The sequence below is a fragment of the Coregonus lavaretus genome, assembly GCF_964263955.1.
Source record: "Coregonus lavaretus genome assembly, chromosome: 19".
NCBI lineage: Eukaryota > Metazoa > Chordata > Actinopteri > Salmoniformes > Salmonidae > Coregonus > Coregonus lavaretus.
Genome location: NC_140006.1, coordinates 40,490,486 through 40,512,458, shown reverse-complemented (window position 1 = coordinate 40,512,458; position 21,973 = coordinate 40,490,486). Strand labels below are relative to the sequence as shown.

Genomic DNA, 21,973 nt, shown 5'->3' with positions numbered 1-21,973 from the left:
AATTAGCAACATTTTCTGAAAACCTGTTTTTGCTTTGTCATTATGGGGTATTGTGTGTAGATTGATGAGAAAACAACAACAATTTAATCCATTTTGGAAAAAGGCTGAAACGTAAAAAAATCAGGAAAGATCAAGGGGTCTGAATACTTACCAAATGCACTGTATCTGTGCTGCTCTTTTCTGCTTTAGCCATTGGTCTGGTCTGGTCTGGTATGGTCTGGTATGGTATGGTCTGGTCTGGTATGGTCTGGTCTGGTATGGTCTGGTATGGTCTGGTATGGTGTGGTGTGGTCTGGTATGGTCTGGTATGGTCTGGTGTGGTCTGGTCTGGTCTGGTCTGGTGTGGTCTGGTCTGGTCTGGTATGGCGTGCTGCATTCTACTCTGAAAAAGCAAGTAATGTAATGATTTTCAGTCTATAACTGCGATATAACAATAGCACTCGCATGTCTGACTCGGCTTCCTGCAGGTGTGTAACAACAGGAATAATTAAGGAATAATTAGGTGAACTCTGCACACAGCTCTTTCCAGTATCACTTAAATTGTCTTTAAATGCATAATGAATGTGGGATTAACTAAACATAACGAATGTGGTTTTATCTAAACATAATTTGGGCTCCCGAGTGGGGCAGCGGTCTGAGGCACTGCATCTCAGAGCTTGAGGCGTCATTACAGACCCCCTGGTTCGATTCCAGGCTGTATCACAACCGGCCGTGATTGGGAGTCCCATAGGGTGGCGCACAATTGGCCCAGCGTCGTCCGGGTTTGGCTGGTGTAGGCCGTCATTGTAAATAAGAATTTGTTCTTAACTGACTTGCCTAGTTAAATATAGGTAAAATAATATAAAAAAATAATGAATGTGGGATCAACTAACCATAATGAATGTGGGATTAACTAAACATAATGAATGTGTGATCAACTAAACATAACGAATGTGGGATTAACTAAACATAATGAATGTGGGATTAACTAAACATAATGAATGTGGGATTAACTAAACATAACGAATGTGGGATTAACTAAACATAATGAATGTGGGATTAACTAAACATAATGAATGTGGGATTAACTAAACATAATGAATGTGGGATTAACTAAACATAACGAATGTGGGATTAACTAAACATAATGAATGTGGGATTAACTAAACATAATGAATGTGGGATTAACTAAACATAATGAATGTGGGATTAACTAAACATAATGAATGTGGGATTAACTAAACATAATGAATGTGGGATTAACTAAACATAAACATAATGAATGTGGGATTAACTAAACATAAACATAATGAATGTGGGATTAACTAAACATAATGAATGTGGGATTAACTAAACATAATGAATGTGGGATTAACTAAACATAATGAATGTGGGATTAACTAAACATAATGAATGTGGGATTAACTAAACATAAACATAATGAATGTGGGATTAACTAAACATAATGAATGTGGGATTAACTAAACATAAACATAATTAATGTGGGATTAACTAAACATAATGAATGTGGGATTAACTAAACATAAACATAATGAATGTGGGATTAACTAAACATAATGAATGTGGGATTAACTAAACATAAACATAATGAATGTGGGATTAACTAAACATAATGAATGTGGGATTAACTAAACATAATGAATGTGGGATTAACTAAACATAATGAATGTGGGATTAACTAAACATAACGAATGTGGGATTAACTAAACATAACGAATGTGGGATTAACTAAACATAATGAATGTGGGATTAACTAAACATAATGAATGTGGGATTAACTAAACATAATGAATGTGGGATTAACTAAACATAATGAATGTGGGATTAACTAAACATAAACATAATGAATGTGGAATTAACTAAACATAATGAATGTGGGATTAACTAAACATAATGAATGTGGGATTAACTAAACATAAACATAATGAATGTGGGATTAACTAAACATAATGAATGTGGGATTAACTAAACATAATGAATGTGGGATTAACTAAACATAACGAATGTGGGATTAACTAAACATAATGAATGTGGGATTAACTAAACATAACGAATGTGGGATTAACTAAACATAATGAATGTGGGATTAACTAAACATAATGAATGTGGGATTAACTAAACATAATGAATGTGGGATTAACTAAACATAATGAATGTGGGATTAACTAAACATAATGAATGTGGGATTAACTAAACATAACAAATGTGGGATTAACTAAACATAATGAATGTGGGATTATCTAAACATAATGAATGTGGGATTAACTAAACATAATGAATGTGGGATTAACTAAACATAACGAATGTGGGATTAACTAAACATAATGAATGTGGGATTAACTAAACATAAGGAATGTGGGATTAACTAAACATAATGAATGTGGGATTAACTAAACATAATGAATGTGGGATTAACTAAACATAATGAATGTGGGATTAACTAAACATAATGAATGTGGGATTAACTAAACATAATGAATGTGGGATTAACTAAACATAAACATAATGAATGTGGGATTAACTAAACATAATGAATGTGGGATTAACTAAACATAATGAATGTGGGATTAACTAAACATAACGAATGTGGGATTAACTAAACATAATGAATGTGGGATTAACTAAACATAAGGAATGTGGGATTAACTAAACATAATGAATGTGGGATTAACTAAACATAATGAATGTGGGATTAACTAAACATAATGAATGTGGGATTAACTAAACATAACGAATGTGGGATTAACTAAACATAATGAATGTGGGATTAACTAAACATAAAGAATGTGGGATTAACTAAACATAATGAATGTGGGATTAACTAAACATAAACATAATGAATGTGGGATTAACTAAACATAACGAATGTGGGATTAACTAAACATAATGAATGTGGGATTAACTAAACATAAGGAATGTGGGATTAACTAAACATAATGAATGTGGGATTAACTAAACATAATGAATGTGGGATTAACTAAACATAATGAATGTGGGATTAACTAAACATAATGAATGTGGGATTAACTAAACATAAACATAATGAATGTGGGATTAACTAAACATAATGAATGTGGGATTAACTAAACATAATGAATGTGGGATTAACTAAACATAACGAATGTGGGATTAACTAAACATAATGAATGTGGGATTAACTAAACATAAGGAATGTGGGATTAACTAAACATAATGAATGTGGGATTAACTAAACATAATGAATGTGGGATTAACTAAACATAATGAATGTGGGATTAACTAAACATAACGAATGTGGGATTAACTAAACATAATGAATGTGGGATTAACTAAACATAAGGAATGTGGGATTAACTAAACATAATGAATGTGGGATTAACTAAACATAATGAATGTGGGATTAACTAAACATAATGAATGTGGGATTAACTAAACATTGAAGCCATGCTCTTAATGCAAGACTAATGCTGTGGGTTGCTGACTTTCTGCATATTCAATTTGGTTTCCACATTGATACAGCATACCAGTTACATTGAAATAACGTGGAAATAACGTGGAAATTGGAAACAACATGAGGTTACATTGAAATAACATGGAAACAACATCAAGTTACATTGAAATAACGTTACATTGAATTAACATAAAAACAACGGTGACTCAACGTACTAAATCTGCCCATGCCCCCACTGGCATTGCTGTTTCAAAGCCACACCCACTGGGCACAGACGTCAATTCAATGTTGTTTCATTGAAAGGAGCCTCTAAAATCCTAAATTAAATATCTCCCTTCGACTCAAATCACATTTTATTTCTATGGTGCTTTTTTACCCTGTCATTCGTCACACAGAACAAAACGCTTGAGACAGGAACCCAGGGTCTTGTTCGTTAGGCATGAAACTGAAGAAAATGCTCCAACCTGGAGTGAAACAGGGAGGTCTTTTCTGATCTTGTCCAATAAGAAAGGCTTGTTTTAATTTTTAATTGCACAGTGTTTTGCTACAGTGTACCCTAACGAACAGCCTAGACCTAAACCCCACCTATAAGTGTGAGCCCAGGGCGACAGAAGCAGCAGGAAGAAACTCCTTGCAGTCTGTAGAATATCAAAGCTCCGCTCTCCGCTCTCCGTGAGAGTTTTCTACTGAGATGGAGGATGCGTACCAAGTGACACCCTATTCCCTATGTAGTGCACTAAGTACTGTACAACCTAGAGAATAGGGTGGCGTTTGGGACGCAACCAGAGACCGTAGGAGCGATGGGATGGCTGTATTTCTCTGACTCTTGACTGTGAGAGAGAGAGAGAATGGAGAGATCTACCACGGAGTGGAGGACAGAGCCTGCTGTGAGAGGTCTATTATCTCTCTCTCTCTCTGTGATGAGAGGCCCCCTCTCACCATCTCTCTCTCTCCCCCTCTCTGTCTGTCTGTGATACCAGCGCCATCCTTCTCCCTCTCTGTTGGTCTTTCTGTGTCTCACCATCTCTGCACTCTTTGCACCTTTTTTTCTATCTAGAACCTTAAAGGGTTCTTCAGCTGTCCCCGTAAGAGAACCCTTTGAAGAACCCTTTTTGGTTGCAGGTAGAACCCTTTTTGGTTGCAGGTAGAACCCTTTTGGTTTCAGATAGAACCCTTTTGGGTTCCATGTAGAACCCTCTGTAGAAACGGTTCTACATGGAACCCAAAAGGGTTCTATCTGAAACCAAATGGGTTCTAACTGGAACCAAAAACGGTTCTACCTGGAACCAAAAAGGTTTTTCCTATGGGAACAGCCGAATAACCCTTTTTTCTAAGAGTGTGATACCAGCACCATCCCTCTCTATCAGTCTCTCTGTGTTTCTCAGACATCATTATTCACCATTCATTCAGGATTATCCGTAATCAAGGTAGCATTCACATTAATGTAGAAGTGTTTAGAAACATATTCTGTTCTTATTTACAATAAAAGTGACTCCAAAATGGCACAGTACATTATTTACCATTCATTTCACACAATAATCTGAAACACAACCAAAACAAAGAGCAAATGCATCCAACAAATGTGTAGAGTCACAAGCTTGATGTAGTCATTGCGTGCTATGAATATGGGAACAAATACTTAACCTTTGACTGCTTTAATACACATATAAGTGAATTTGTCTCAATACTTTTGCTCCCCTAAAATGGGGGGACTATGTACAAAAATGCTGTAATTTCTAAACGGTTCATCCGATATGAATGAAAATACCCTCAAATTAAAGCTGTATGTATATGTATGCATTCGGAAAGTATTCAGACCCCATTACTTTTTCCACATTTTTTTACGTTGCAGCCTTATTCTAAAATGGATTAAATTGTTCCCCCCCCCCCCTCATCAATCTACACACAATACCCCATAATGACAAAGCAAAAACAGGTTTTTGGAAATTTTTACAAATGTATAAAAAAATTAAAAAACGGAAATTCCACATTTACATAAGTATTCAGACCCTTTACTCAGTACTTTGTTGAAGCACCTTTGACAACGATTACAGCCTTGAGTCTTCTTGGGTATGACGCTACAAGCTTGGCACACCTGTATTTGGGGAGTTTCTCCCATTCTTCTCTGCAGATCCTCTCAAGCTCTGTCAGGTTGAATGGGGAGCGTCGCTGCACAGCTATTTTCAGGTCTCTCCTAAGATGTTCGATTGGGTTCAAGTCCGGGCTCTGGCTGGGCCACTCAAGGACATTCAGAGACTTGTCCCGAAGCCACTCCTGCGTTGTCTTGGCTGTGTGCTTAGTTGTCGTTGTCCTGTTGGAAGGTGAACCTTCGCCCCAGTCTGAGGTCCTGAGCGCTCTGGAGCAGGTTTTGATCAATGATCTCTCTGTACTTTGCTTCGTTCATCTTTCCCTCAATCCTGACTAGTCTCCCAGTCCCTGCTCCTGAAAAACATCCCCACAGCATGATGCTGCCACCACCATGCTTCACCGTTCGGATGGTGCCAGGTTTCCTCCAGACGTTATGCCTGGCATTCAGACCAAAGAGTTCAATCTTGGTTTTATCAGACCAGAGAATCTTGTTTCTCATGGTCTGAGAGTCCTTTAGGTGCCTTTTGGCAAACTCCAAGCGGGCTGTCATGTGGCTTTTTACTGAGGAGTAGCTTCCATCTGGCCACTCTACCATAAAGGCTAATTGGTGGAGTGCTGCAGAGATGGTTGTCCTACTGGAAGGTACTCTGGAGCTCTGTCAAGGCCCTTCTCCCCCGATTGCTCAGTTTGGCCGAGCGGCCAGCTCTAGGAAGAGTCTTGGTGGTTCCAAACTTCTTCGATTTAAGATTGATGGAGGTCTCTGTGTTCTTGGGGACCTTCAATGCTGCAAACATTTTCTGGTGCCTCAACACAATCCTGTCTCGGAGCTCTATGGACAATTATTTTGACCTCATGGCTTGGTTTTTGCTCCGACATGCACTGTCAACTGTGGGACCTTATATAGACAGGTGTGTGCCTTTCCAAATCATGTCCAATCAATTGAATTTACCACAGGTGGACTCCAATCAAGTTGTAGAAACATCTCAAAGATGATCAATGGAAACAGGATGCACCTGAGCTCAATTTCGAATCTCATTGCAAAGGGTCTGAATACTTATGTAAATAAGCTATTTAAGTGTTTTATTTTTAATGCATTTGCAAACATTTCTTAAACCTGTTTTTGCTTTGTCGTTATGGGTTACTGTGTGTAGATTGATGAGAAAAAAATTATATTTAATCAATTTTAGAATAAGGCTGTAGCGTAGCAAAATGTGAAAAAAGCCAAAGGGTCTGAATACTTTCCGAATGCACTGTATATATACGTTTTTGGGGGGGTTGGCGGCGCCCCCGTCTCGCAGGGCTGCAGGGCTACGCCACTGCTTAAATCACAAGTTAAGTATAACTATAAGAAATCTAAGATGTGTCAAATAAATTATATCCAGCTCAGGGCTCCAGCTATGCATTTGGTTTGCTAAGAAGATCCCTGTTCCCTAAATTGTTTTGTGCGTAAAAAAAAGTTATATGTATATTTATTTATTTAAATTGCGCCCCTTGTGTGCACATTCGGTAATACCGTATACCCCAATATGATACAGAAACGTTATGACGGTATGAAAATCTGAATACCACCCAACCATACTCTCTCTCTCTCTCTTTCTCCCTTTCTCTTTCCCCCTCTCTGACCCTCTGTGTCTCTCTGGAAATGTGATACCAGTATCATCTCTACCTCTCAGTTGAAATGATTCCAGTGCCATAAAAAAAAAAGTCAAGTTCACGTTCGCTGGTTTGTTTGATACCGGCATGATTCTGAATGTGTGTTTGTGTGTGTGTGTGTCTTGTATCCATTCAGCAGTTGATTTTGTCACTCGGTAACTGTGTGTTTGTGTGTGTGTGTGTCTTGTATCCATTCAACAGTTGATTTTGTCACTCGGTAACTGAACTCGCTCTCCTCTTACTCTCTCCTCCAGGCAACAAGGCCTGCCCGAAAAGCGAGTTCCAGTGTGCCAACCGCAAGTGCCTGGCGCCTGTCTACGTGTGCGACGGCTCTGACGACTGCGGCGACGGCTCTGACGAACTCAAATGCTCCGAACGCCTCTCGCCAACGACCACCTGCAGCCCGCACGAGTTCCGCTGCAACACTTCGGAGTGCGTGCCCGTCATGTGGAGCTGTGACGGCGACCCCGACTGCCCCGACGGCTCTGACGAGTGGCCGGAGCGTTGCGGCGGTGAAGGTTCGCAACCACGACGCACGGTGAACTGTACGGTGGAGGAGTTCCGGTGCGCCAACGGGGAGTGTGTGAGGCTGACGTGGAAATGTGACGGGGATCCGGACTGCAAGGATAAGTCGGACGAGGCAGAATGTCGTAAGTGGACGTTTTATTTCTCTTAGATACATGCACATATACATACATATACAGTGCATTCGGAAAGTATTCAGACCCCTTCCCCTTTTCCACATTTTGTTACGTTACAGCCTTATTCTAAAATGGATTAAATAAAATAAAACTCCTCATCAATCTACACACAATACCCCATAATGACAAAGTGAAAACTGTTTTTTAGAAATGCACATTTATTAAAAATACAAAACTGAAATTATTATTATTCAGACCCTTTGCTATGAGACTCGAAATTGAGCTCAGGTGCATCCTGTTTCCATTGATCATCCTTGAGATGTTTCTACAACTTGATTGGAGTCCACCTGTGGTGAATTCAATTGATTGTACATGATTTGGAAAGGCACACGGCTGTCTATATAAGGTCCCACAGAGCAAAAACCAAGCCATGAGGTTGAAGGAATCCCTAGAGAATTGTCCATAGAGACAGGATTGTGTCGAGGCACAGATCTGGGGAAGGGTACCAAAACATTTCTGCAGAATTGAAGGTCCCCAAGAACACAGTGGCCTCTATCATTCTTAAATGGAAGAAGTTTGGAACTACCAAGACTCTTCCTAGGTCAGGGAGGTGACCAAGTACCCGATGGTCACTCTGACAGAGCTCCAGAGTTCCTCTGTGGAGATGGGAGAACCTTCCAGTAGGACAACCATCTCTGCAGCACTCCACCAATTAGCCTTTATGGTAGAGTGGCCAGATGGAAGCTACTCCTCAGTAAAAAGCCACTAGACAGCCCGCTTGGAGTTTGCCAAAAGGCACATAAAGGACTCTCAGACCATGAGAAACAAGATTCTCTGGTCTGATGAAACCAAGATTGAACTCTTTGGCCTGAATGTGAAGCGTCACGTCTGGAGGAAACCTGGCACCATCCCTACGGTGAAGCATGGTGGTAGCAGCATCATGCTGTGTCACCAGCAATGCACCTCCACACCATAACACATGCTTTACGGTGGGAAATACACATGCGGAGATCATCCGTTTACCCACACCGTGTCTCACAAAGCCACGGCGGTTGGAACCAAAAATCTCCAATTTGGACTCCAGACCAAAGGGCACATTTTCACCGGTCTAATGTCCATTGCTCGTGTTTCTTCTTATTGGTGTCCTTTGTAGTGTTTTCTTTGCAGCAATTCGACCATGAAGGCCTGATTCACACAGTCTCCTCTGAACAGTTGATGTTGAGATGTGTCTGTTACTTGAACTCTGTGAAGCATTTATTTGGGCTGCAATTTCTGAGGCTGGTAACTCTAATTAACTTATCCTCTGTAGCAGAGGTAACTCTGGGTCTTCCATTCCTGTGGCGGTCCTCATGAGAACCAGTTTCATCATAGCGCATGAGGGTTTTTGAGACTGCACTTGAAGAAACTTTCAAAGTTCTCGAAATGTTCCGTATTGACTGACCTTCGTGTCTTAAAGTAATGATGGACTGTCATTTCTCTTTGCTTATTTGAGCTGTTCTTGCCATAATATGGACTTGGTCTTTTACCAAATAGGTATATCTTCTGTATACCACCCCTACCTTGTCACAACACAACTGATTGGCTCAAACGCATTAAGAAGGAAAGAAATTCCACAAATTTCCCGTGTAGCTCAGTTGGTAGAGCATGGCGCTTGCAACGCCAGGGTTGTGGGTTCGATTCCCACGGGGGGCCAGTATGAGATAAGAGCGTCTGCTAAATGACTAAAATGTAAATGTAAGAAAGCACAGCTGTTAATTGAAATGCATTCCAGGTGACTATCTCATGAAGTTGGTTGAGAGAATGCCAAGAGTATGCAAAGCTGTCATCAAGGCAAAGGGTGGCTATTTGAAGAATCTCAAATATGAAATATATTTTGATTTGTTTAACACATTTTTGGTTACTACGTGATTCCATATGTGTTCTTTCATAGTTTTGATGTCTTCACTATTATTCTACAATGTAAAAAATAGTTAAAATAAAGTATTGTACGTGTGTGTGTCAGAATGCCTGTGTATGTGTCATCAAGCCATACCACTCTCTCTCTCTCTCTCGCTCTCTCTCTGCCTCCTCACTCCTCTCTCTCCGTGGTGTCATCAAGTCCTACCTCTCTCGCTCTCTCTCTCTCCCTCTTTCTCTCTCTCTCTTTCTCTCTCTCTGCGGTGTCATCAAGTCCTACCACTCCCTCCTCCCTTCTCTCTCTCTCTGTCTCTCTCTCTCTCTCTCTCTCTCTCTCTCTCTCTCTCTCTCTCTCTCTTTCTCTCTCTCTCTCTGCCTCCTCTCTCCTCTCTCTCTGTGGTGTCATCAAGTCCTACCTCTCTCTCTCTCTCTCTCCCTCTTTCTCTCTCTCTCTTTCTCTCTCTCTCTGCGGTGTCATCAAGTCCTACCTCTCTCTCTCTCTCTCTCTCTCTCTCTCTCCCTCTTTCTCTCTCTCTCTTTCTCTCTCTCTGCGGTGTCATCAAGTCCTACCTCTCTCTCTCTCTCTCCCTCTTTCTCTCTCTCTCTTTCTCTCTCTCTCTGCGGTGTCATCAAGCCCTACCTCTCTCCTCTCTCTATCCTCTCTTCTCCCTCTCTCCTCTCTCCACCGTGTCATAAATGCCAATTAACAATGATAGATGTTATTTCAGCCAATTTGAAAGGCTGAATGGGTGTAGGTTAAGCCATACGCAAGGGAGTAAGAGTGAGTGTCCATATGTTGCTAGGCAACCCATTAATGTCATGTAGCGTTTAAAAGTCCTTGAATAATAGCAAAGTCTCAGGTTTGACAACGAACCATCGTATAATTTTTTACATTTTAGTCATTTAGCAGACACTCTTATCACTGTGACCTTGTGGCGCTTTTGGCCACAGCAAGCTATAACACTATCACTAATGTGGTGGTCATGTAACTTTATCCAAAGTGACTGGTATCGTACAGATATATTATTCACAGGTAACTAACAAAATAAAGAAAACCCCAACATCAAGCTTCTTAATAGGGTGTTGGGCCAGAACAGCTTCAATGCACCTTGGCATAGATTCTACAAGTGTCTGGAACTCTATTGGAGGAATGCAACACCAGTCTTCCACAAGAAAATACCTACTTTTTTTTTTATGGTGGTGGAAAACACTGTCTCGGGCACCGCTCCAGAATCTCCCATAAGTGTTAAATTGAGATCTGGTGACTGAGACAGCCATGGCATATGGTTTACATCATTTTCATGCTCATCAAACCATTCAGTGACCACTCGTGCCCTGTGGATGGGGGCATTGTCATCCTATGGGGGCATAGCCATGGTAGCCAAAATAAAGGCCTGCCCAGCATTTATATACATGACCATAAGCATGAATGGATGTTAATTGCTTAATTATCTCAGGAACCACAGCCAAGCCTATGGGTTCGTAGCTTCAACCCCGCAGCACACACACACACACTTAAACACACCAACTGATTAATGGACTGCTGAATGTTAGTTTTTTTCTCTCGCTTTGTTTGCTCTTTGCATATTATGTCTATCTCTGATAAGCTACCAAGGAAAGGGCTGAAAAGAGACCGTATTAATATACGTAGCCTTAGAATTTTTATTTTATTTAACTAGGCAAGTCAGTTAAGAACAAATTCTTATTTACAATGACGGCCTACACCGGCCAAACCTGGACGATACTGGGCCAATTGTGCGCCGCCCTATGGGACTCCCAATCACTGCCGGTTGTGATACAGCCTGGAATCGAACCAGGGGGTCTGTAGTGACGCCTCAAGCACTGAGATGCAGTGCCTTAGACCACTGCGCCACTCGGGAGCCCAAGAAATAAGGTTAATGAAATCAATAACTTGCTAAAATCAGATAACATTCATATATTAGCCATTTCTGAGACTCACTTAGATAATTCCTTTGATGATACAGCAGTAGCAATACAAGGATATAACATCTACAGAAGAGACAGGAATGCTTATGGGGGAGGTGTTGCTATATATATTCAGAGTCATATCCATGTAATGCTTAGAGAAGATCTCATGTCAAGTGTTATTGAAGTGTTGTGGTTGCAGGTTCACCTACCTCATCTAAAGCCTGTTCTGTTGGGGTCTTGATATAGGCCACCAAGTGCTAACAGTCAGTATCTACTGTAGATAATGTGTGTGAAATGCTTGATAGTGTATGTGATGTAAACAGAGAGGTCTACTTTCTTGCGGACCTAAATATTGAATATGAATTTTCATCAAGCTGTCCGCTCAAGAGGAAGCTTCTCACTGTAACCAGTGCCTATAATCTGGTTCAGGTTATTAATCAACCTACCAGGGTGTTTACAAACACTAAAGGAACAAGATAAATCCACATGTATTGATCACATTTCTACTAATACTATAGAACTTTGTTCTAAAGCTGTATCCTTACCCATTGGATGCAGTGATCACAATATAGTGGCTATGTCCAGGAAAGCCGAAGTTCCAAAAGCTGGGCCTAAAATAGTGTATAAGAGATCATACAAAAGATTTTGCTGTGACTCTTTTGTGGATGATGTTAAAAATAAGTAGCATCCAGACGCTACACTTGATGAATTTATATAGATTATTTTCCAGGCGGGGCCAAAATGTTCAATTAAAGACAATTGAAACCGCCTACACTAAACAATGGTAGGGGAAACACTGCCACCCACAACTCTACTGTTGCATTGCAAAGCACCACTATGCTCTAACCTCACTAAGCTATTGAAACCCACTATTGGTATCTACAGTATGATTTAATAATGTGGAGAAGGTATTCCAAGGCCCAACCGCTGACTCTCTGTATGAGAGTGTGTTTTAGTGGTGGTGCGGCATTAGATTACTGGGCCTAATCAGATCCCAGTTTGTTTTTGCTCTGGATAAGAGCGTCTGCTAAATGACTCAAATGTAATGTAAATGTTTTAGTGGTGATGTGGCACTAGATTACTGGGCCTAATCAGATCCCAGTCAGATTGAGCCCACAGTTGGTGAGCAAGCTATCTTAGCAATAAACACACACACACACACACACACACACACACACACACACACACACACACACACACACACACACACACACACACACACACACACACACACTGCCTGGGGAAGAGAATCACTGTCTGTCTGTTGGCTCAGCTACACACACTGTTCTCTATCTCCTGATAACACTAAATCATCCCCCCATGCTTTATATAATATTGCTTTTTAGTGGGCTCTGGAATGGAGTTTCATGTCTGGGCATGGGAATTAATGGTGACTGGGGGCTGGACACGGCTCCACAGCGGCTTCCATCTTGGGGCAGGATACTGAAGATCATATATCACAGAGCCCACGGGTTAACTGCTTCTCCTGCTAGGCACAGCTAATGCCCCGCAATGGATTGAGTGTGTGTAGAGGGGTCTGTCTGTCTGTGTGTCTGTCTGTCTGTGTGTCTGTGTGTCTGTGTGTCTGTGTGTGCTACATTTGTATGTGTGCTTCTTGAGTCCTCAGTTCAGTGCTTAGTTCAGTGCTCAGTTCAGTGCTCAGTTCAGTCCTCAGTTCAGTGCTCAGTTCAGTGCTCAGTTCAGTGCTTAGTTCAGTCCTCAGTTCAGTCCTCAGTTTAGTGCTCAGTTCAGTGCTCAGTTCAGTGCTCAGTTCAGTCCTCAGTTCAGTCCTCAGTTCAGTGCTCAGTTCAGTCCTCAGTTCAGTGCTCAGTTCAGTGCTCAGTTCAGTGCTCAGTTCAGTCCTCAGTTCAGTCCTCAGTTCAGTGCTCAGTTCAGTCCTCAGTTCATTCAGTGCTCAGTTCAGTCCTCAGTTCATTCAGTGCTCAGTTCAGTCCTCAGTTCAGTCCTCAGTTCAGTCCTCAGTTCAGTCTTCAGATCAGTCCTCAGTTCAGTCCTCAGTTCAGTGCTCAGTTCAGTCCTCAGTTCAGTGCTCAGTTCAGTCCTCAGTTCATTCAGTGCTCAGTTCAGTCCTCAGTTCAGTGCTCAGTTCTCAGTTCAGTGCTCAGTTCAGTCCTCAGTTCAGTGCTCAGTTCAGTGCTCAGTTCAGTGCTCAGTTCAGTGCTCAGTTCTTTAGTGTTTAACATTCTCTTCTTCTCTTCTTTCTGTGTGTATCCGTGTGTGTGTGTGTCTGTGTGTATCCGTGTGTGTGTGTCTGTGTGTATCCGTGTGTGTGCGTCTGTGTGTATCCATGTGTGTGCGTGTGTATCTGTGTGTGTGTGTCTGTATGTATACGTGTGTGTGTGTCTGTGTGTATCCGTGTGTGTGTGTCTGTGTGTATACGTGTGTGTGCGTGTGTATCTGTGTGTGTGTGTCTGTGTGTATCTGTGTGTGTATGTCTGTGTTTATCCGTGTGTATCCGTGTGTGTGCGTCTGTGTGTATCCGTGTGTGTGTGTCTGTGTGTATCCGTGTGTGTGTGTCTGTGTGTATCCGTGTGTGTGCGTCTGTGTGTATATGTGTGTGTGTGTCCATGTGTATCCGTGTGTGTGCGTCTGTGTGTATCCGTGTGTGTGTGTCCATGTGTATCCGTGTGTGTGTGTCTGTGTGTATCCGTGTGTGTGCGTCTGTGTGTATATGTGTGTGTGTGTCCATGTGTATCCGTGTGTGTGCGTCTGTGTGTATCCGTGTGTGTGTGTCCATGTGTATCCGTGTGTGTGTGTCTGTGTGTATCCGTGTGTGTGCGTCTGTGTGTATCCGTGTGTGTGTGTTACAGCCCTACTGACGTGCAGGCCAGATGAGTTCCAGTGTGGAGACGGCTCCTGTATCCACGGTACCAAGCAGTGTAACAAGGTCCATGACTGTCCTGACCAGAGTGATGAGGCTGGCTGTGTCAACGGTATGTGTAGACCCCTGGCTGGGAGGCTGTGTGTGTGTGTGTGTGTGTCTGTGTTTGTGTGTGTGTGTGTGTGTGTGTGTGTGTGTGTGTGTGTGTGTGTGGCTTGCTGGCTGGCTGCATGGTTGCTTGGTTTGTTGGATGGATGACTGACTGGCTGGCTCTATATGTCTGGCTGGCTGGCTGGCTCTATATGTCTGGCTGGCTTGCTGGCTCTATATATTTGACTGGCTGGCTGGCTTTATATGTTTGACTGGCTGGCTGGCTTTATATGTTTGACTGACTGGCTGGCTCTATATGTCTGGCTGGCTGGTTGGCTCTATATATTTGACTGGCTGGCTGGCTTTATATGTTTGACTGGCTGGCTGGCTTTATATGTTTGACTGACTGGCTGGCTCTATATGTCTGGCTGGCTTGCTGGCTCTATATATTTGACTGGCTGGCTGGCTTTATATGTTTGACTGGCTGGCTGGCTTTATATGTTTGACTGACTGGTTGGCTCTATATGTCTGACTGGCTGGTTGGCTTTATACGTTTGACTGACTGGCTGGTTCTATATGTCTGGCTGGCTGGTTGGCTTTATATGTCTGGCTGGCTGGTTGGCTCTATATGTCTGGCTGGCTGGTTGGCTTTATATGTCTGGCTGGCTGGCTGGCTCTATATGTCTGGCTGGCTGGTTGGCTTTATATGTCTGGCTGGCTGGCTGGCTCTATATGTCTGACTGGCTGGTTGGCTCTATATGTCTGGCTGGCTGGTTGGCTCTATATGTCTGGCTGGCTGGTTGGCTTTATATGTCTGACTGGCTGGCTGGCTCTATATGTCTGACTGGCTGGCTCTATATGTTTGACTAACTGGCTGGCTCTATATGTCTGGCTGGCTGGTTGGCTCTATATGTCTGGCTGGCTGGTTGGCTTTATATGTCTGACTGGCTGGCTGGCTCTATATGTCTGACTGGCTGGCTTTATATGTCTGGCTGGCTGGCTGGCTCTATATGTTTGACTGGCTGGCTCTATATGTCTGGATGACTGGCTGGCTAGCTCTATATGTCTGGCTGGCTGGCTGGCTCTATATGTCTGACTGGCTGGTTGGCTCTATATGTCTGGCTGGCTGGCTGGCTCTATATGTCTGGCTGGCTGGCTGGCTCTATATGTCTGGCTGGCTGGCTGGCTCTATATATCTGACTGGCTGGCTCTATATGTCTGGTTGGCTGGCTGGCTCTATATGTTTGACTGGCTGGCTCTATATGTCTGGATGACTGGCTGGCTAGCTCTATATGTCTGACTGGCTGGCTCTATATGACTGGCTGGCTGGCTGGCTCTATATGTCTGGCTTGCTGGCTCTATGTTTGGCTGGCTGGCTCTATGTGTTTGACTGGCTGGCTGGCTCTATATGTCTGGCATGCTGGCTGTGTGTGTGTCTGGCTGGCTGGCTGAATTTCTGGCTGAATAGCTGGCTGGATGTCTGGACGGCCGTCTGCCTGACTGGCTGTCTGTCCTGTTTTACTGGCTTGGCTGTCTTTGTGTCTGTATGTATGTCTGTCTGGCTGGCCGACTTCCTTACTCAGTGGCTATATATGTCTGGCTGACTGGGTGTCTGTCTGTCTGTACCTGTCTGTCTGTGCATGTCTGCCTGGCTATCTGTCTGTAGTAAAAGTATTTCCCCATGTCTTCCTGCCACAGCCACTAAGTGTGAGGGGCCCCTGAAGTTCCTGTGTAAGAACGGAGAGTGTATCGACAGAGCCAAGGTGTGTGACAACGTCAAGGACTGCAAGGACCGCTCTGATGAGCCCAAGAAGGAGTGTGGTAAGAACACACACTCGGACACACACACACACACACACACACACACACACACACACACACACACACACACACACACACACACACACACACACACACACACACACACAAACACGGATGATCACGCTCACTCTCTCAAGAGCACACGCACACACACACACACATATTTGGGCACACACACACTCGTATGATCACACTCACTCACTCAAGACCACATATACACACACACACACACACACACTGAGAGGGTCCTCTTCAAATGGATTATGGCCACTTTCCATGGTTCTTAATGGCCTCACCCCATCGTGTAGTTGAGGACCAGAGTGACCTGTGACCTCCAGGGTCAGCGCTCAGTCATAGCCACCAACCTATTGATTACATCACTTTATTCTCTTTCTTTAGAAAATGGAGGCCAAAAAAAGCTGTTTGTAGCATATGTACATTTTACTGTTATGTCGATCTGTGTTTGCCTGAGAAGGAGTCATCTGAGAATTCATCGTTTTAGGGACATGAAAAGGAAAATGGTTTGGCACAAATTATAGAATTTAAAAACCTGTGTGTGTGTGTGTGTGTGTGTGTGTGTGTGTGTGTGTGTGTGTGTGTGTGTGTGTGTGTGTGTGTGTGTGTGTGTGTGTGTGTGTGTGTGTGTGTGTGTGTGTGTGTGTGTGCGTGTAGCGGTACAGCAACAGCAAGTATTCATAGACAGAGAAGTTTGGCACAAATTCCGAAACAATACGTGGTTGTTTTACATATCTTAATTGAATGCACTGATTGTAAATGACTATATAAATGTATAGGAGAAAGCTTAGGATGGATCAACAACATTGTAGTTACTCCACAATACTAACCTAATGACGGAGAGAGAGTAAGGACACAAGTCCAAATCTACACTGGAGTTGCTTACCAAGAAGACTGAATGATCATGAGTGGCCGAGTTACAGTTTTTAATTAAATCTACTTGAAAATCTATGGCAAGAACTGATAATGGTTGTCTAGCAATCAACAACCAATTTGACAGAGCTTGAAGAATTTTGAAAAGAATAATGGGCAAATATTGTACAATTCATGTGTGGAAAGCTCTTAGAGACATGCCCAGAAAGACTCACAGCTGTAATCGCTGCCAAAGGTGCTTCTACAAAGTATTGACTCGGGTGTGAATACTAATGTAAATGAGATATTTCTGTATTTCAATAGATTTGCAAAAATAAAATGAAACATGTTTTCACTTTGTCATTCTGGGGTATTGTGTGTAGATGGGTGAGATAAAATAAAGATTTAATCAATTTTGAATTCAGGCTGTAACACAACAAAATGTGGAATAAGTCAAGGGGTATGAATACTTTCTGAAAGCACTGAATGCAGAGGTGTGTGTATGTGTGTGTGTGTGTCTGCATGCTAGCACGTATGCAATGACGTGTGTATGCTCACCATAACAAAGTGACCATCTCTCTTGCATTTCAAAGCGTCAAGGAGCACCAGTCAAATTAGTACTAGCTTCAGATCAAGGGAAGAAAAGCCCCTCATTACTATCAAAGGGGAGAGAAACAAACATCTGGTTCTCTATTCTGTGTGTGTGTGTGTGTGTGTGTGTGTGTGTGTGCACGTTTGTTTGCATACAGTGCCTTCAGAAAGTATTCACACCCCTTGACTTTATCCACATTTTGTTGTGTTACAGCCTGAATTCAAAATGGTTTACTATTATTATTATTATTATTTTGTGTCACTGATCTACATACAATACCCCATAATGTCAAAGTGGAATTTATTTTGTAGATTCTTTTTTTAAACATTAATAACAAGTGTAAAGCTGAAATGTCTTCAGTCAATATTCAACTCCTTTGTTAGGGCAAGCCTAAATATATTCGGGAGTAACAATGTGCTTAACAAATCACATAATAAGTTGCATGGACTCATTCAGTGTTCAATAATAGTGGTTAACGCAGGGGATGTAGCTCAGTTGGTAGAGCATGGCGTTTGCAACGCCAGGGTTGTGGGTTCGATAAAAATAATGTATGTGCTAACTGTAAGTCGCTCTGGATAAGAGCGTCTGCTAAATGACTAAAATGTAAATGTAAATGTTAACATTTTAATGACAACCCCATCTCTGTACCCCACACATACAATTATCTGTAAGGTCCCTCAATCGAATAATGAATTTCAAGCACAGATTCAACCACAAAGATCAGGGATGTTTTTCAATGCCTTGCAAAGAAGGGTAGTGATTGGTAGATGGGTAAATATACACTACCAGTCAAAACCTACTCATTCAAGGGTTTTTCTTTATTTTTACTATTTTCTACATTGTAGAATAATAACGAAGACATCAAAACAATGAAATAACACATATGGAATCATGTAGTAATCCAAAAAGTCACATTTTATATTTCAGATTCTTCAAATAGCCACCCTTTGCCTTGATGACAGCTTTGCACACTCTTGGCATTCTCTCAACCAGCTTCACCTGGAATGCTTTTCCAACAGTCTTGAAGGAGTTCCCACATATGCTGAGCACTTGTTGGATGCTTTTCCTTCACTCTGCGGTCTGACTCATCCCAAACCATCTCAATTGGGTTGAGATTGGGGGATTGTGGAGGCCAGGTCATCTGATGCAGCACTCCATCACTCTCCTTCTTGGTCAAATAGCCCTTACACAGCCTGGAGGTGTGTTGGGTCATTGTCCTGTTGAAAAACAAATGATAGTCCCACTAAGCCCAAACCAGATGGGATGGCGTATCACTGCAGAATGCTGTGGTAGCCATGCTGGTTAAGTGTGCCTTGAATTCTAAATAAATCACAGACAGTGTCACCAGCAAAGCACCCCCCACACCATAACACCTCCTCCTCCATGCTTTACGGTGGGAAATACACATGCAGAGATCATCCGTTCACCCACACGCGTCTCACAAAGCCACGGCGGTTGGAACCAAAAATCTCCAATCTGGACCCCAGACCAAAGGACACATTTCAACCGGTCTAATGTCCATTGCTAGTGTTTCTTCACCCAAGCAAGTCTCTTCTTCTTATTGGTGTCCTTTAGTAGTGGGTTCTTTGCAGCAATTCGACCATGAAGGCCTGATTCACACAGTCTCCTCTGAACAGTTGATGTAGAGATGTGTCTGTTACTTGAACTCTGTGAAGCATTTATTTGGGCTGCAATTTCTGAGGCTTGTAACTCTAATAAACGTATCCTCTGCAGCAGAGGTAACTCTGGGTCTTCCATTCCTGTGGTGGTCCTCATGAGAGCCAGTTTCATCATAGTGCTTGAGGGTTTTTGCGACTGCACTTGAAGAAACTTTCAAAGTTCTTGAAATGTTCCGTATTGACTGACCTTCGTGTCTTAAAGTAATGATGGACTGTCATTTCTCTTTGCTTATTTGAGCTGTTCTTGCCATAATATGGACTTGGTATTTTACCAAATAGGGCTATCTTCTGTATACCCCCCCCCCCCCACCTTGTCACAACACAACTGATTGGCTGAAACGCATTAAGAAGGAAAGAAATTCCACAAATTAACTTTTAAGAAGGCACACCTGTTAATTGAAATGCATTCCAGGTGACTAGCTCATGAAGCTGGTTGAGAGAATGCCAAGAGTGTGCAATGCTGTCATCAAGGCAAAGGGTGGATATTTGAAGAATCTGAAAAAAAAAATGTATTTTGATTTGTTTAACACTTTTTTAGTCACTACATGATTCCATATATGTTATTTCATAGTTTTGATGTCTTCACTATTATTCTACAATGTAGAAAATAGTGTCCAAATTTTGACTGGTACTGTATATACACTGCTCAAAAAAATAAAGGGAACACTAAAATAACACATCCTAGATCTGAATGAATGAAATAATCTTATTAAATACTTTTTTCTTTGCATAGTTGAATGTGCTGACAACAAAATCACACAAAAATTATCAATGGAAATTACATTTATCAACCCATGGAGGTCTGGATTTGGAGTCACCCTCAAAATTAAAGTGGAAAACCACACTACAGGCTGATCCAACTTTGATGTAATGTCCTTAAAACAAGTCAAAATGAGGCTCAGTAGTGTGTGTGGCCTCCACGTGCCTGTATGACCTCCTTACAACGCCTGGGCATGCTCCTGATGAGGTGGCGGATGATCTCCTGATGGATCTCCTCCCAGACCTGGACTAAAGCATCCGCCAACTCCTGGACAGTCTGTGGTGCAACGTGGCGTTGGTGGATGGAGCGAGACATGATGTCCTAGATGTGCTCAATTGGATTCAGGTCTGGGGAACGGGCGGGCCAGTCCATAGCATCAATGCCTTCCTCTTGCAGGAACTGCTGACACACTCTAGCCACATGAGGTCAATCAATCAATCAATCAATTTTATTTTATATAGCCCTTCTTACATCAGCTAATATCTCGAAGTGCTGTACAGAAACCCAGCCTAAAACCCCAAACAGCTAGTAATGCAGGTGTAGAAGCACGGTGGCTAGGAAAAACTCCCTAGAAAGGCCAAAACCTAGGAAGAAACCTAGAGAGGAACCAGGCTATGAGGGGTGGCCAGTCCTCTTCTGGCTGTGCCGGGTGGAGATTATAACAGAACCATGCCAAGATGTTCAAAAATGTTCATAAGTGACAAGCATGGTCAAATAATAATCAGGAATAAATCTCAGTTGGCTTTTCATAGCCGATCATTAAGAGTTGAAAACAGCAGGTCTGGGACAGGTAGGGGTTCCATAACCGCAGGCAGAACAGTTGAAACTGGAATAGCAGCAAGGCCAGGCGGACTGGGGACAGCAAGGAGTCACCACGGCCGGTAGTCCCGACGTATGGTCCTAGGGCTCAGGTCTCTCAGTTGGCTTTTCATAGCCGATCATTAGGTCTAGCATTGTCTTGCATTAGGAGGAACCCAGGGCCAACCGCACCAGCATATGGTCTCACAAGGGGTCTGAGGATCTCATCTCGATACCTAATGGCAGTCAGGCTACCTCTGGCGAGCACATGGAGGGCTGTGCGGCCCCCCAAAGAAATGCCACCCCACACCATGACTGACCCACCGCCAAACCGGTCATGCTGGAGGATGTTGCAGGCAGCAGAATGTTCTCCACGGCGTCTCCAGACTCTGTCACGTCTGTCACATGTGCTCAGTGTGAACCTGCTTTCATCTGTGAAGAGCACAGGGCGCCAGTGGCGAATTTGCCAATCTTGGTGTTCTCTGGCAAATGCCAAACGTCCTGCACGGTGTTGGGCTGTAAGCACAACCCCCACCTGTGGACGTCGGGCCCTCATACCACCCTCATGGAGTCTGTTTCTGACCGTTTGAGCAGACACATGCACATTTGTGGCCTGCTGGAGGTCATTTTGCAGGGCTCTGGCAGTGCTCCTCCTGCTCCTCCTTGCACAAAGGCGGAGGTAGCAGTCCTGCTGCTGGGTTGTTGCCCTCCTATGGCCTCCTCCACGTCTCCTGATGTACTGGCCTGTCTCCTGGTAGCGCCTCCATGCTCTGGACACTACGCTGACAGACACAGCAAACCTTCTTGCCACAGCTCGCATTGATGTGCCATCCTGGATGAGCTGCACTACCTGAGCCACTTGTGTGGGTTGTAGACTCCGTCTCATG

General features: G+C 42.8%; 1 protein-coding gene across 1 annotated transcript in view; it reads left to right on the top strand.

Moving 5' to 3' along the window:
- Positions 1-21,973, top strand: part of LOC311146515 (low-density lipoprotein receptor-related protein 8-like) — a gene marked incomplete at both ends in the record, with an annotated part of 192,492 nt that overhangs the window by 113,993 nt on the left and 56,526 nt on the right. Inside the window, 3 exons of the mRNA XM_084183032.1 lie at positions 7,426-7,821; positions 14,469-14,591; positions 16,268-16,390. Of these exons, the coding sequence (XP_084039158.1) occupies positions 7,426-7,821; positions 14,469-14,591; positions 16,268-16,390 (642 nt within the window). The remainder of the gene's footprint in view (positions 1-7,425; positions 7,822-14,468; positions 14,592-16,267; positions 16,391-21,973) is intronic.